Here is a 14,374-nt window from a genome sequence, read left to right as displayed (position 1 = left end):
TTACAGGAAGCCTTCCCTGATTACATCCTTGAGTCCTCCAGGCTGGGCTAGGTGTTCTCATAACACGTTGTGCATAGCTGTGACACTGCACTCAGTATGCTGTGCTATAATTAATAATTTATGTGGTAATGTCCTAGATGTGATCCGACAGGCTTGAATATGTTTGTGTAGTTTTAGTATCTGGCATAAAACAGTCCGTTTTTCCCCCTTAGAGTTATTTTGTTTTATTTTACTTTATTTATTGAATGAAAGATTCTTTAAATTCTATAGTACCTTGCAATTTTCAAAAGTTTCACCCACATGATTTCATATAACCCCATAATAACCCTTTTATCTCCCTACGCCTATACTGCCCCTTCCCCCTCCCCCTCCCCACTGATAACCACTAGTTTGTTCTCTATACCTGTGAGTCCTCTTCTTTTTGTTTTATTCACTAGTTTGTTGTATTTTTTAGATTCCACATATAAGTGATATCATACAGTATTTGTCTTTCTCTGTCTGACTTATTTCACTTAGGATAATGCCCTCCAAGTCCATGCATGTTGCTGCAAATGGCAAAACTCCATTCTTTTTCATGGCTGAGTAGTATTCCATTGTATACATATACCACATGTTCTTTATCCATTCATCTGTTGATGGACACTTAGGTTGCTTCCACACCTTAACAACTGTAAATAATGCTGCTATGAACGTTGGGGTACATGTATCTTTTTGAATTAGTGTTTTTTGGATATATACCCAGGAGTGGAGTTGCTGAGTCGTATGGTAGTTCTGTTTTTAGTTCTTTGAGAAATCTCCATACTGTTTTCTACAGTGGCTGCGCCAATTTACATTCCTACCAACAGTGTAGGAGGGGTTCCCTTTTCTTCACATCCTCACCAACATTTGTTATTTGTGTTCTTTTTGATGATAGCCATTCTGACAGATGTGAGGTAATAGCTCATTGTGGTCTTTGATTTGCACTTCCCGATGATTTGCAATGTTGAACATTGTTTCATGTCCTTTAATCTGGCTCTCTCAACCTCAGGATTCTTGGGGCTAGACTATTCTTCGTTGTCGGGCTGTCCTGCGCATTGTAGGATGTTCAGTGGCACCCCTGGTGTCTGCCCACTAGATGCTAGCAGCATCCTGACCTTGAGTTGTGACAACCAAAAACGTCTCCATACTTTACCGCATGTCTCTTGGGGGAGAGGAGCAAAATCATCCCTGGTGAGAACCACAGGGATGATTTTGCTTCTCTCATTAATGGCCACAGTGAAGGAAAGGTGAGAAGGATGCAGAACTCCCAGCCCTACCACTTAGTAGTGTGACCTTGGGCATGGCCCTCACGCACATGGGTCCTCAGCTTCCTCCTCTGAGAAAACCTGGATAATGTCATCTTGCCCGGCCCGTGTTCACGGAGCTGTGAGGAATGTCAAATGGGATAAGGATGGAACATCAGGTGGGGAACTAGGGAGTACCAGGCAAATGTGAGGAGTTAGAATACTTCCATCCTTGGGAGCTTACCAGCTCATCCAGGCCCTACACACAGGTTCGTTCTGATGGGGGACGATGGGAGTAAAAAAGCGAAGGGTAACGGTGTCGTTTTCTGAAGGTCAGACAAATCAGAGGTGGTGGGGAGCCCAGCCCTCTGGGGAAGGAGGGCTGTGCTGTGGAAAAGGTTCTGAGGGCAGAGGGAAATTTTAACTGCTTCACCCTTTCATCAAAGGCTAGGGCCGAGGTTTCAGTTCCCGGGGAAGAAAAGGAAGTTTTACAGTCTAAGGGAACACCACAAACCCATTATTTCAGGATGAGAAACCACTCATAGGCATTCCTTTCTGGTTTCCTGCTAGAGGCCAAAGTGTCCTGGGATAAAAATAATCCGAGTGGGGAATCACAGGTTTCCATCCTGGCCTCATTGTCCGGGCCTGTGAGCAGGGGAGTGGGTTGGTAGGGGGTGGGGGGAAGATGCGGTCTCAGCTCGGCCCTCCCCCTCCCTTCCGTTATTTCAGCCTCCTCCGTGCAGGGAAGACAAAGCCCCAGTTATGTCTTCCCACTAAAAATAGCCTGTCTGTTCCTTTCGAGGACTTGGGCCTGGGCAAGCCTGCCCGGTCGGCTAAGACTGGTCTCAGATTTAGTTTGAAAAATTAGTCTACAGGGAGCTTTCCCAGCACAGCCGAGTGTCTGGGACTGGAGGTGGCCCTGCCCCAAATGGGAAAGGGGTGCAGGGGAGACGCGGTTTGCTTGAACAGGGCTGGGGGCTCTGGGGAAGGGTCTGTGCCCGGCTGTCCTCTGCCAGCTGGGGGACGGTGGCTTTGACTCCTCAGGAGGGGACAGACGTGGTCTGTCTGCCGGGCCTCAGGCACCTTCTACCTGATGGCTCTCAGCGGCCTTAGCAACCCAGGCTCTGGAATTTGGCTCCAGAGAGTAGCTGGGAGAGGGAACACTCTTAGGACTGGGGGAGCGGGGGAGGAGAACAAAGGGTTACCATTATGCACTCAGTGAATGAATCTTTTTTTTTTTTTTTTTTTTTTTTTTAAGGGAAAGAAAAGTTGCGTGGTTGGTGGGAAGGAGAGGGTGTGTTTTAGGATTTCCAAATTACACAGCTGTCCTTTCTCGCAGCACTTGAGAGATTCACACACCCGGCAGCCACAGAGACGTGAAGCCAAGGCTCTGACGGCGGCCGACTCCTCTTGGTCTTGTCCAGACGACTCTCACCTGGGCAGGGTGGCTCTGGGGACATGCAGAAAGATGCTGTCCTGCCCTCCTCCCACGGGGCTGGTGGGCCTAGACTTCCCTATTTACGAGGGCTCAGGGCAGCTGGCAGGGCCAAATCCCAAGCTTTGGGCTTGATTTTTATTTTCAGCCTCTTCTACGAGGTATGCTTCAATGCTCAGCAAATTTTTGCTTTTTAAAACTGGGTTTGCTGACCAAGAAGTGAACAAAGGGATGAGTTTCAGCTTCCCCCAGGTTCTGAAAAGAGAGGAGGCCACGAAATGACTGGGTCATCCCCCACTAGACACTGAAAAGGATCCCAAGTGAGAGGGTAAGGGGCCTGATGTTTTCTGGGTCTGGGGAGGGGGTTATCTGGGATGATACCAGGAAGGGAGGTATTAGGACACGAGCTTCAAAATCCAAGAGTCCCGGGTTCCAAAGCAAGCTCTGACGCTCACGAGCTAGGGGGTCTCGTGGGTCTATTTTCAGCCCCATCAGTGAGGCAGAATAAAAACTGCTCTTAAAGGGATTAGAGACAATGAAACGAGGAGACCGGTACACAAGCACATACCGAGCGCGGCCTCGAGCCCAGGGAGGACGCAGAGTTCATCTGAGTTCCTCCCCGAGCGCAAGCAGGCAACTAGCTACAGGTCACCACCCCCTTCCGCTCACTGGGCTCTCCCCACGTGCCAGGCACAGTCACGCGCTCGATGTGGATTTTCCAATTCAATGTTTACAATAACTTATTTTTCAGATAAAGAAACAGGAGCTCAAGGGGGTTAAGCCACTTTTCCACGTTCCCAGGGAACTGAGATTTGAACCTAGGCCATCGGTCCCTTGCGGCGACATCCCTAACCCTCTCTGCCAAGGTGCCCATTAAAGCAGAAACCTTCTTCTACAGTGAACACGGGGCCGGCTTCCGGCCCAGGAGCATGGGTAGCCAGAGCAGTGATGCAGTCTTATCTGGGCCCCATATCAAACGGGCGGGCGAGGGAAGGGGAAAAAAAGGAGGCTTGTCTTAGGGGTTTCAGCGTCAGCTTACCAAGCAACAAGAATTTTCAATGCTGCTGCAGGGTGACAAAGTGGTAAAACAGGTTTGTGGTGGCTTGGAGGATAATGGGAAGTGTTCTAACCCGAAGCTCCAGAGGATGGCAGAGAGGGGAGGCGGGAGAGGAAAGGGAAGGGCACCTGCGCTGAGAGTGAGTAGCCCTTAAACTATGTGCTCAGAACCTGCTCTACTACCAAGTGGAGGACTCGTGAGGCTATTTGCTTTGCAGGAATGTTCTGAGGTCACAGTACTGCCCTCAACTGTCCTTGGCACCACTGGTGATTACGAAGAAGCATAAAGCACGGCCCCTTGTCCTGATGAGACTAGGACCCAGTTTGAGAGACGGGATTGGCATGTGTATATATACCTACCGAAATCACATATATCTATATAAACACAAAGCCATAATATAGAACACAAAAAGGTATTTTACACAATCTATAATCCAAAGCCATACTTCCTTCTACCCTGTGTTCTGGGATAGTTGTGATAACTCACCCGGGCGGGGGGGTTTGGGGAGTGGGGAGATGTGAATAAGAACCAACCGGCCCCTTGACTGGTGGTCACAGTTTGCTCGATTAATTGGACTTGGAGACAGACACCCAAAGGCTCGGGGCTGTGGCCACAGAGTGGTGAAGAGTGGACTGAGGTCCAGGGAATGAGGAAAAGGTACAGTCAGGGAGAGTGAAACAGCAAGTGTCTACAGAAGCTGCTGTCTGTACAGAGGTGGCCTCTCTGGGAATCCAGGTGGACGTCCCTTAGAACAGAGAAACCTACTGGCTGTCCTCCTTGGAGCTTCCACGAGGGCTACCAGGCACCTCTGTAATGACCATCCCGTAAGCCCATCAGATGTACTGAACATGACTCAGTGCACAAGTCTCGATGATCCCCATGGTTAACAATGACAATAAGCTAACTCTTAGGAGCACTATGTGCCCCATTATCCCCATCTATACAATGGAGTCAGCTAAAAGAGCATCGCTTATAGAGTTGTGATGAGGTCACCCGTGCAGAAACACTGAAAATGCTCTCTGGCACAGAGTATCTGCTCAACAAATCTTAGCTAGTATAATCATGATAGTGACAATGAACACATCTTCTCTAAGGTAACAACAGAGCTATATCTTGCTTGGCTGCAAGTCAGCTTCTAAAAGTGAAAATTACATTTGGTCAAAGTTCTGGAAACCCCTGCAGTCACCCATAAAGCACAGCATGCACGGCATGGTGCCCACTCTTCTAATAATTCGTTTGTTGTGGAAGAGATCCTTGTTCCTTCTGGGGAGCTCCCTAGCTGAAGTCGTTGCTCACTTTTAGGGGCCATGGAAAGAGGTGGTTTTGTTTGTGTGCGTATCAGATTCTCCCAGATCTACTGGAGGGGATGAGACTGGTGCACAGAAATGCCCAATGATGCTTGTTTCTATGACCGGCTGGCAAAACTCAACTGAATGGAACAGACTTTAACGGCTTCGGGAATTCAGAGGACGATGAGAACCGGGTGGTCTGAAATGATTCCCCTTTTCTCTTTCCAAACCTCAATGTTGGGTGACAGTAAATGCCAGTGGAATAGAACTGGAATCGAATGATTAGAGAGTCCCATTTCAAGGAGGATGGAAAGAGACTGAAGGGGAGGGGGACAGAGAAGGCAGGAGGGGAGCACGGGTTGGGGGCAATCCCCATGCCCCGCACTGCAGGGTGGACTTACTTCTTCAGTGTCTGAAAGCCATGCTCTTTGAACTGTAGCTCCTGTTGGAGGTGAACCATCTCTCTCTTCAGCTTGTTAACCTGGATGGCAGAAGACCACACACGGGGCTGGGTCAGAGGTTGGTATCAATCCAGAGTCCCCCACTGCCCCTGCATAATGACTCAGGTCAACATCCCTTGGGCTCCCCTCACTGATGTTGCCTGGGTCTCAGCAGCTGCCCATTCGGTTGGCACCCCGGTCCAGTTGTCCTGCAGGCCATTCCTAGCTGGCCCTTGCTCCAGAGAAACAGGAAGCAGACAAGAGCTGGCTAACCTCTCTCAAGCCACCTCACCTCTGTGAGCCTCCCCTTCCTATTCTGACAGATGAGGAGAATGGCAATTTCCTGGGTCGTGCATTACTTCAAGCAGGTACTGGATATGCTAGTGCATGGAGGTTAAGAGGCAACGTAGTAACTTTATAGGCAAGACATGGCCAGGGAGCCAGCTTCAGCCTGCAGGATTGCTTTGTTTGGCTTGCAGTGCTATCAAATTTTTAAAAATTAGTTGCTAATGATTAAATATTGAGATGTTTCATATACTTGGCCTAGATATACAGTTCTTTTCTAAAAATACTTGAAGATCTGCCAATGCGGAGCCTACATTCCAGCATGGCCATAAGAGCGTAGGGCTGAAATTCCACTACCCCTTTAGACAGGGCCCACCCCCTAGGCTACACAGTCCCCACTACTCCCTACTGCCTCACTGCCAGCCCCCGTCCCCCTTTCATGTGTTCTTGCAGGCATCTGAATTTGTAGAACCTACGTGAAGGTGCACTAAACCAGTGTTCACAACACTGACTTCATCTTGAGCAAGTCATTTAACTGCTGGTCCTCAGTTTCCACATCAGTAAAGGGAGAATAAAAATATCTATCCCCCTAAGGTAATCAGGAAGTAATCAAATACAATACTGCAGAATAAGCAGTGGTTAGCAAGACAGCATCTTTTTTTTTTTTAAGATCTTTTTGATGTGGACCATTTTTAAAGTCTTCATTGAATTTGTTACAATATTGCTTCTGTTTTATGTTTTCGGTTTTTTGGCCACGAGGCATGTGGGATCTTAGCTCCCCGACTAAGGATCAAACCCCGGCCACCTGCATTGGAAGGCGAAGTCTTAACCACTGGGCTGCCGGGGAAGTCCCAGCAAAATAGCACCTTACATTAAAAACTTTAAGGTAAGCCTTGAGGCCCTGTGAGCTTGGGCAAGTTACTTAGTCCCCCGCTAAGCCTCTGTCGGCTCATCTTCAAAATGTAGATATTGACAGTGGCTACTTCATGGGGCCGTCTCAAGGGCATTAGGTAGAACTCACGAAGCATTTAGGGCTACTCCTGGCATACAGTGAGTGCTTGCGAAAGGGTGGCTGCTATTACCATTACTATTACAGAAACGATGGCTACTGCTGCTACTATTGTCATTATTTAGAATCTTGTTAGTCAGCACTGGCTGCCAGTGCCTGGTGGAAGCATCTACTCTGGTCTTGTGGGTGGGCTAGTAGCCTAAGGCTGCCTCAGTGACCCCCATCAAAAGTATAAGCAAAGAGGACCTACCCGGGATTTTGCTGTGGCAATTTCAGCCTTCAGGATCTCAGGGTCATACTTAGAGCTGGATGACGAACCAGAGACCACTGCAAGGAAAAAGCAAAAAAAAAATTTTCTATGGAAGAAACACATTTTGGTCAAGTTGGCTTATTTGGCCATCTAGGTAAACCCAGAAAGGAATGACTATTAGTGAGCAACCTGAATGTCCAACAAAGGGGAATTTGTTAAATAAATATGGTACACATATAAAACGGGGACTATACAACTTAAGTGATTTAAAATGATGGTGCTGAAGGATACTGAACATTTGAGAAATGTCCAAAACTTACTGTTATATAAAAACAATAATTTACAAAAAACCACAAAGAAGGAATAAGTTAAATTTGTAAAATATACACAGTTAATACACACACACACACACACACACACATCTGGAAAAAGACCAGAGAGAAATATAGCAAAAAGATAATACTGCTATCTAGAGATTTGAATGATGAATAACATTCATTTTCATCTTTGTATTTTTCTGTCTTTGCTACATTTTCTAACACAAACATACAACTTTTAATCAAAAGAAATTACTAAAAATATTTATTGTACTTTACAATATTAATGTACATTTGAAAAGGAAAATAAACTACCTGTAACGCTATCACCCTAATACAATTACCTTCTCTCCAAGTTACCTTCCAATGTTTATCTACAGTTCTATCATGTACAGTCATACCTCAGAGATATTATGGGTTTGGTTCCAGACCACCGTAATAAAGCGATTATTGCAATAAAGTGATTATTGCAATAAAGCGAGTCACACAAATTTTTTTGAGTGCCTAAAAGTGCCTAAAAGATCTATGTTTACACTATACTGCAGTCTATTAAGTGTACAATAGCATTATGCCTAAAAAAAGTACATATCTTAATTAAAAAATACTTTATTGCTAAAGAATGCTAACCATCATCTGACAACGCCAGGTTGCCACAAACCTTCAGTTTGTAAAAACCACAATCTGTGAAGTGTCAATAAAATGAGGTATGCCTTTAGCTGTAATCTTACTGCATTTTAAAAGTAGTATTTCTTTGTTTCTTGATAAAGGATTTTAAGGCTTACAAAAATGGACTCAACAGAGTGATCCATTTAAAGTAAGGAAAATGAAACAAGGGACAATGAGAGTAAAGAAGCCAGTGGCATGAGATTAGGGCTCACTGCATACCATGAGGTCCCACTTCCTGACCCGCGGCCACAGACCTGGCTCTGAGCTTGCTACCTGCTGATGTGAAGAGGGAAATCGGCCCCATGTAAGAGTCACTGTGTCTTTAAGGTAAACACAGCCCCACTGTTCAGGAAAGGGACAGTCATTCTTGGGAGACAGGCCAGAGAAGCGTTCCTCCCAAGTCCTTAATCCCATAGTCTGAGCAATTTCATCACCTCCCCTTTCCACTTAACATCACCTGCTGGGACCTGGATTTTTCTGAGGCTAGAGAGGCTTATTTGGAGATTGCTAGCAATTTTCAGTGTCTGGAGGTAGAATGGACAGTCATGAAGGGGACGCTGCTCTGCTCTTTGGATTTGGTTAAAATACTTGAGTGGACCTTTTGATTATGCATAAGGAAAGTTAAAGTTAAAATGGAACACTGGGAAGTTTGAGAAACAAAATTGCCCTGCATAGTAACTGACAAGACATTCTGTACCATGGGTAGCATTCATTACGTCTCTGCTGAGTTTGCGATGATGGTGATGGTGATGATGATGACGGAGGCTAGGCTTTACCAGAAGAGATGAGTGGCAGGAACACCTGAACAGGGAGGACCTCGCAGACCTCGTCGTGAGCATGGAACAGGGACTCCAGACACATGTTTTGTTTCCAATTTGAAGCTTTCATTTTCTGCACTCTGGTCTTTGCCGGACTTGGGGATTTCAGGGGAGGGACCTAATTGGATACATAGCTGGAGGCACTGACTTAAGCAAATTCCCCAGATAGGTACTTTTGGAAAAATTTTAAGGTAATTAACAATCGTTACCCACCGATCGGTAGTGCAAACATGGTAAAAAGACAAGAAGAGTCATCAGTGAGGAAGTAAGATGGGGATACACCTAAAAAGGGGGGTGCCCGTTCCGTGAGCACCCCGTCCCGCTCACCACCCTGCTCATCGGTGCTGCTGGATGGGTGGTCTACACTAGGGGGAAGTGTGGAGGCGAGTTGTTAGCAGCCTGGGAGAGCCTGTGAAGCATGGCAGGTCCTGACCCTAACAAGGAGAGGGTTGCCATGGGGATCAGCGCTGCCAGGGCTGATTGTGGAACGTGAGTGTGTTCCATGGGCACACTTAGAAACCCTCCAGGGAAGGGAACCCAAAAAAGAAGAGACTCTGCCAACTGGGCCACCAGGGGCTGGAATTATTACTCTCTGGAGAATCACTGTGAAATGCACTGCTTATACCCAAAGCTGCTGAAGTGGGATGTGGCCCGTTAGTTTTTTGTTTTTTGTTTTTTTTAATTTATTTATTATGGCTGTGTTGGGTCTTCGTTTCTGTGCGAGGGCTTTCTCCAGTTGCGGCAAGCGGGGGCCACTCTTCATCGCGGTGCGCGGGCCTCTCACCATCACGGCCCCTCCCGTTGCGGAGCACAGGCTCCAGACGCGCAGGCTGAGCAATTGTGGCTCACGGGCCCAGTTGCTCCACGGCACGCGGGATCCTCCCAGACCAGAGCTCGAACCCGTGTCCCCTGCACCGGCAGGCAGACTCCCAACCACTGCGCCACCAGGGAAGCCCGGCCCGTTAGTTTTTAAATAAACTTTTTGTTGAAGTGAAAAATACATGCGAGAATGGAAAAGCACACAAATCATGTGTGCGGCTTGATGAATTTTCACAAAAGAAACACCCTCAAGTGACCAGCACCCCAGTCAAGAAGCAGGTCATCAGCTTCCTTTCTGTGTCCATGTCCCCTCACTAACCCACAACAAAATAATTTTATATTCAAACAGGTGTGCCTTCAAGGTGACACCTTTTTATAGGTTTAATTTTTAGTTTTTATTCAAGTTATATATGAACAGGTTAACAGTATATATAAAATACTATATATTTTATACACCCAAGATTTGCTATAAAAAAAGAGCATTCCCCAATCCGCTTATCTCACTCATGAAAAAGGAACTGTTTCAACGGGTTCAGCCAGTTTCTTGGGGGTCCACCCGTGTGTGTCTGACAATATGCATGTTTTGCTGTTTCTTGATTTTTTCCAGTCTTAGGCATGATTTATTCACTTCTCTCTCTGGGGGATGGAGTGTTACCTTCACTCCCTTTCTCAGCCCCTACCCCACACAGGACACCCCTCCCAGCTCCTCATCAGATAACTTTGGCGAGAGCAACCTTCAGTGTTTGCATTACTTTTACACTGTAAACACTAGTCAGGGCCGAGGCATATAGCCAACTTTGCCTACTTTTTCTTTCCAGCACATTTTTTGGGTTGTTTTTCCTAGAGTTAATAATTATCATTTTTATGCGTGCCTACTTTCCACAGATTTAACACTGATTCAACTTCACACTTGGCCAGTTATCTAAATCTCCTCTCACAGAGGTCCCCTCTTGGGCTCTGTCTCGCAAGGCATGTGCCAGCTTCAGGGCGCTCTCTCTGCACAGCTGGCATCCTGAGACCCCCCCCTCCTTGCCTCCTTCCCTCCTCCTTCCTAAATACCATGTTTCCCGCTCTGTGACTACCCCCTCATTTTGGTAGAATATCACTTCCAGGAGCTACCTGAGAAAGGACCCATGAAGGAAATAAACTTTTGGAAAACCTGCACATCTAAAAAGATCGTTATTCTAGCCGGTCCTTGAGTCAAGGTGGTCTTGCTGGATATAGACTTCTCGGGCGGAAATGATTTTCCTTAAAAGTTTGAATGCATTGCTCCATTGTCTTTTAGGTTTCTAGTGTTACTGTTGAGAAGCCTGGAGCTATTCTGAGTCCTGATCATTTTTGTGTGACCTGGTTTTCCTCTCAGAAAGCTTTTAGGATCTTGAATCGTTCCCAGTGTTTGAAGTTGCACAATGATATGTCTTTGGTGTGAGTTAACTTTTGTCCATTGTGCTGGGTGCTCACTGAGCCCTTTCAATCTAAAAACTCTCCCTCTATCAGTTCTGGGAAATTTTTCTGCATTATGCTACTGATGCTTCTTCCCCTCTGTTTCTTCTGCTCTATCTGGAGCTTTTATTACTCAGATAGAGTTCTTGGCCTGATGCTCTTTTTTTCCATCTCATTTTATTTTTGTTCTGCTTTTTAGAAAACTTTCTGTTTTACCTTCCAGGCTTCCTGTGGATTTTTCATTTCTACTCTCATAGTTTAATTTCCTAAGGCTCTTTTGTGTTCTCTGAAGACTCCTTTTTTTTTTTTTTTAATAAGATGTAGCATCCTGTTTTAGTTTCATGGTTGTGCAGCTTCTCTCGATGTTTTCTTCTCCACGCATATTCCCTGTTTCCTACAAGGGCTCCTTATCACCATGTGTGTGTTTTAATCTCTATTGTTCATGTTAGAGGCTTTCCATGGATGTCTGGAATCTCAGCTGTCTGCTCACGCTTAAGACTGGGGGCCCAAAAAGCTGGCTGGCGTGGAGCTTGTTGATGATGGGTTACATGGTTGACTGTGGGTTATTTGGTACGTGATTTGGCTGGACTGTTTCATCTAGAAATCCTCACCGTCAGTGCCTTTACATCTTTTCTCTTCACATCTCTTTTCTCTGAAGAGAAGAGACTCCGTTTCCCCACACTCTTCTACTGTCTAGCCTGGAGGGTAATAGCCTGGCACCCTTCTGGGAGTCAAGTGGTACAGGCGGGCTGGGGTCTCAATCCTCAAGTCCATGTTCACTTAATCACCATGTTTTCAGTACGGTGCACCTCAAAAAAATAAACCTCCAATGTTTCCCCACGTTGGGGATGGGCAGTGGCCTGCTTGCACTGATCTGGAAGGAGATCTGGTGGTCTGTGTCTCAGGAACAACTCTCCTCCCATCTTCTTTCAGGCCCTCCTCACTTCACTTCCACACTGAGACAGCCACTCCCTCCAATTCCCGAGGCTTTTGCACGTGCCCCAGGTAGACTAGAGGCCTGTTTTTTCCCTCACTATCAGCCCATTTTCTCTTTTCTCCAGTCTATCAGACAGGCTGCCACCTGACCTTCCACTTTCCAGCCTCCATATTTTACTGCTCCTCTTTTTTCTCCAAGTCTCCCTGTCCTTGTACGTGTATGCCATAAAAATCTCTTATCTGATATTTTCTTAGTTTCAGGAATGAGTGAAGGCACGTAGGTGGTTCAACTGGCATTTTTTTTTTTTTTTTTCAACTGGCATTTTTAGCTGCAAGGCTCCCAGTGATTGATTTTTCAAATGGGAAACCAAGGCCCGGAGGAGGAAGGAGCATGGTGAGGTCCCAAAGAACCCAGCTCTCCCGAGTTCTCATCTTTCAGAGGATGGAAGGACCCCAGTATAGCCCCCAAACCTTAGAATTTGACTGGCTGACTTGGATTAAATTAAGAGAACTGGTTTTGAGGTCAGACACTCCTGGGTATAAAAGCTATTTCTGTCACTTTTTACCAGTGTGACCTTGGGGAAGATACTTTCCCTCTCTGGGCCTCAGTTTTCTTATTGGTAAAATGGGAACAACAATACCTTGCAAGATTGTGTGTGTGTGTGTGTGTGTGTGTGTGTGTGTGTAGCGAGGTTACTTTAAACATAAGTAGAGTGCCAGCATATTGCCCTGCAGAAATTTAATAGGTGTACATTAAATGTGAGTTCTCTTCTCCTTCCTCGTGGAGCTAGAGATTGCACCAGAGATGACAACAAAGCCTCCAGCCCCAGGGCAGGGCCCCACCTGCAGCCAAAGCCCTACAGCAGCCAAGGCAAGGCGGCAAAACTCTCACAAGCCCCAGCAGATCATTTGAGTTAGAGGGAGGCATGTTACCTCACCGGTCTATCAACATGCTGGAGAGCTTGACTTGGAAGGCAAACCTGGCTTATAAAATCCAAAGAAAGTCATGAGGAGCCTTGGGTCATGCCTATTTCACTGGGATGCTTGGACTGGGCCATCCCTCACTGGTTTGCATCTTAGAACTAGTGATCTGAGATGACTCCTTCTTTAACATTCAAAATGATGGTATCTTGGGACTTCCCTGGCGGTCCAGTGGTTAAGACTCCAAGCTTCCAATGTAGGAGGCACAGGTTCGATCCCTGGTCAGGGAACTAAGATCCCACATGCCGCATGGTGAGGCCAAAAAAAAAAAAAAAGAAAAAGAAAAACCAAAATGATGGTGTTTTTGAACCTGATGGAGCACTTAGTAGCGTCAGAAGTCATATGATAGGACTGTATCAATTCCTACCACGAATCATGTATTTATTCTTATTGGTTCCAGGAATCAGTTAAAAGTCTTTGTCATTTCAAATGCCAATAAATTAATAATATCAAATAAATATTGTTATTATTTATTGCGAGCTTAAGAATGTGACACGTACTATTCCAAATACTTTGTATTTAACTAAATTAAGCCCCATAACACCTCAATGTGATACTATTATTATGTCAATTATATAGATGAAGAATTTGAGGCAGAGAGAAGCTGCATCACGTGTGCAAAGTTACACGGCTAGGAAGTTACATATCCTGGATTTGAACCCCAGCAGTCTAGCTCCAGAGTCAACATTCTCAAAATGTATTTCCTGTCAAGAGAATATTTATTGAGCCATTAATATGTTCTAAGGGAATTGTGCTAAGTGGTTTATCTAGACCAGTGGTTTTCAGCTGGGGGCAATTTTGCCCCCCTAGGGCAGTGTCTGGAGACGCTTTCGGTGATCACAACTCTGGGTGGAGAATGTTACAGGCATCTAGTGGGTAGAGAGACCAGGAATGCTGTTAAACATCCCACAACACCCAGGACAGCCCCCACTAGGAATGCTGCATTCCTGCCACTTGACTCTTTATTCCCCACCTTACCTTTATATTTTGGAAACTTTCTATCTACAGGAAGTTTGAAAACATAATATAATGAATACTGATGGATTCTTCACCTAGATCCACCAACGTTTAACATTTCCCCACATATGTTCTGTCTATCCCTCCCTCCACTCCAGTTCTTTCTCTCAGTAGGATGCCTGGTTCATAGCAAGCCCTCAAAGAATGATTACTGGAAAATGGTGGCAAAAGACAAAAACCTATCCCATATTCAAAACCATCAATGTATCATTGATCTGTTCATTTAAGGCTGACACCATAATTTTTTCATTTTCTCCCCCTGGACTTTTTTGGAATTAAGTTGCAGACATGATGCCACACATGTGTCTTAAAAACAGGACACTCTCGGGACTTCCCTGATGGTCCAGTGG

At 45.8% G+C, this 14,374-nt stretch overlaps 1 protein-coding gene across 2 annotated transcripts in view; it reads right to left on the bottom strand.

Moving 5' to 3' along the window:
* Positions 1–14,374, bottom strand: part of WWC1 (WW and C2 domain containing 1) — a 149,369-nt gene that overhangs the window by 47,976 nt on the left and 87,019 nt on the right. For both annotated transcript variants that reach the window (XM_068534595.1, XM_068534596.1), the window contains exons 4-5: positions 7,028–7,104; positions 5,445–5,524 (exon numbers count right to left, since the gene is read on the bottom strand). In XM_068534595.1, the coding sequence (XP_068390696.1) occupies positions 5,445–5,524; positions 7,028–7,104 (157 nt within the window). The remainder of the gene's footprint in view (positions 1–5,444; positions 5,525–7,027; positions 7,105–14,374) is intronic.

Source organism: Eschrichtius robustus, chromosome 2, assembly GCF_028021215.1.
Source record: "Eschrichtius robustus isolate mEscRob2 chromosome 2, mEscRob2.pri, whole genome shotgun sequence".
Taxonomy (NCBI): domain Eukaryota; kingdom Metazoa; phylum Chordata; class Mammalia; order Artiodactyla; family Eschrichtiidae; genus Eschrichtius; species Eschrichtius robustus.
Note: the sequence above shows the minus strand (reverse complement) of the source record. Positions and strands in the feature narration are given on the sequence as shown.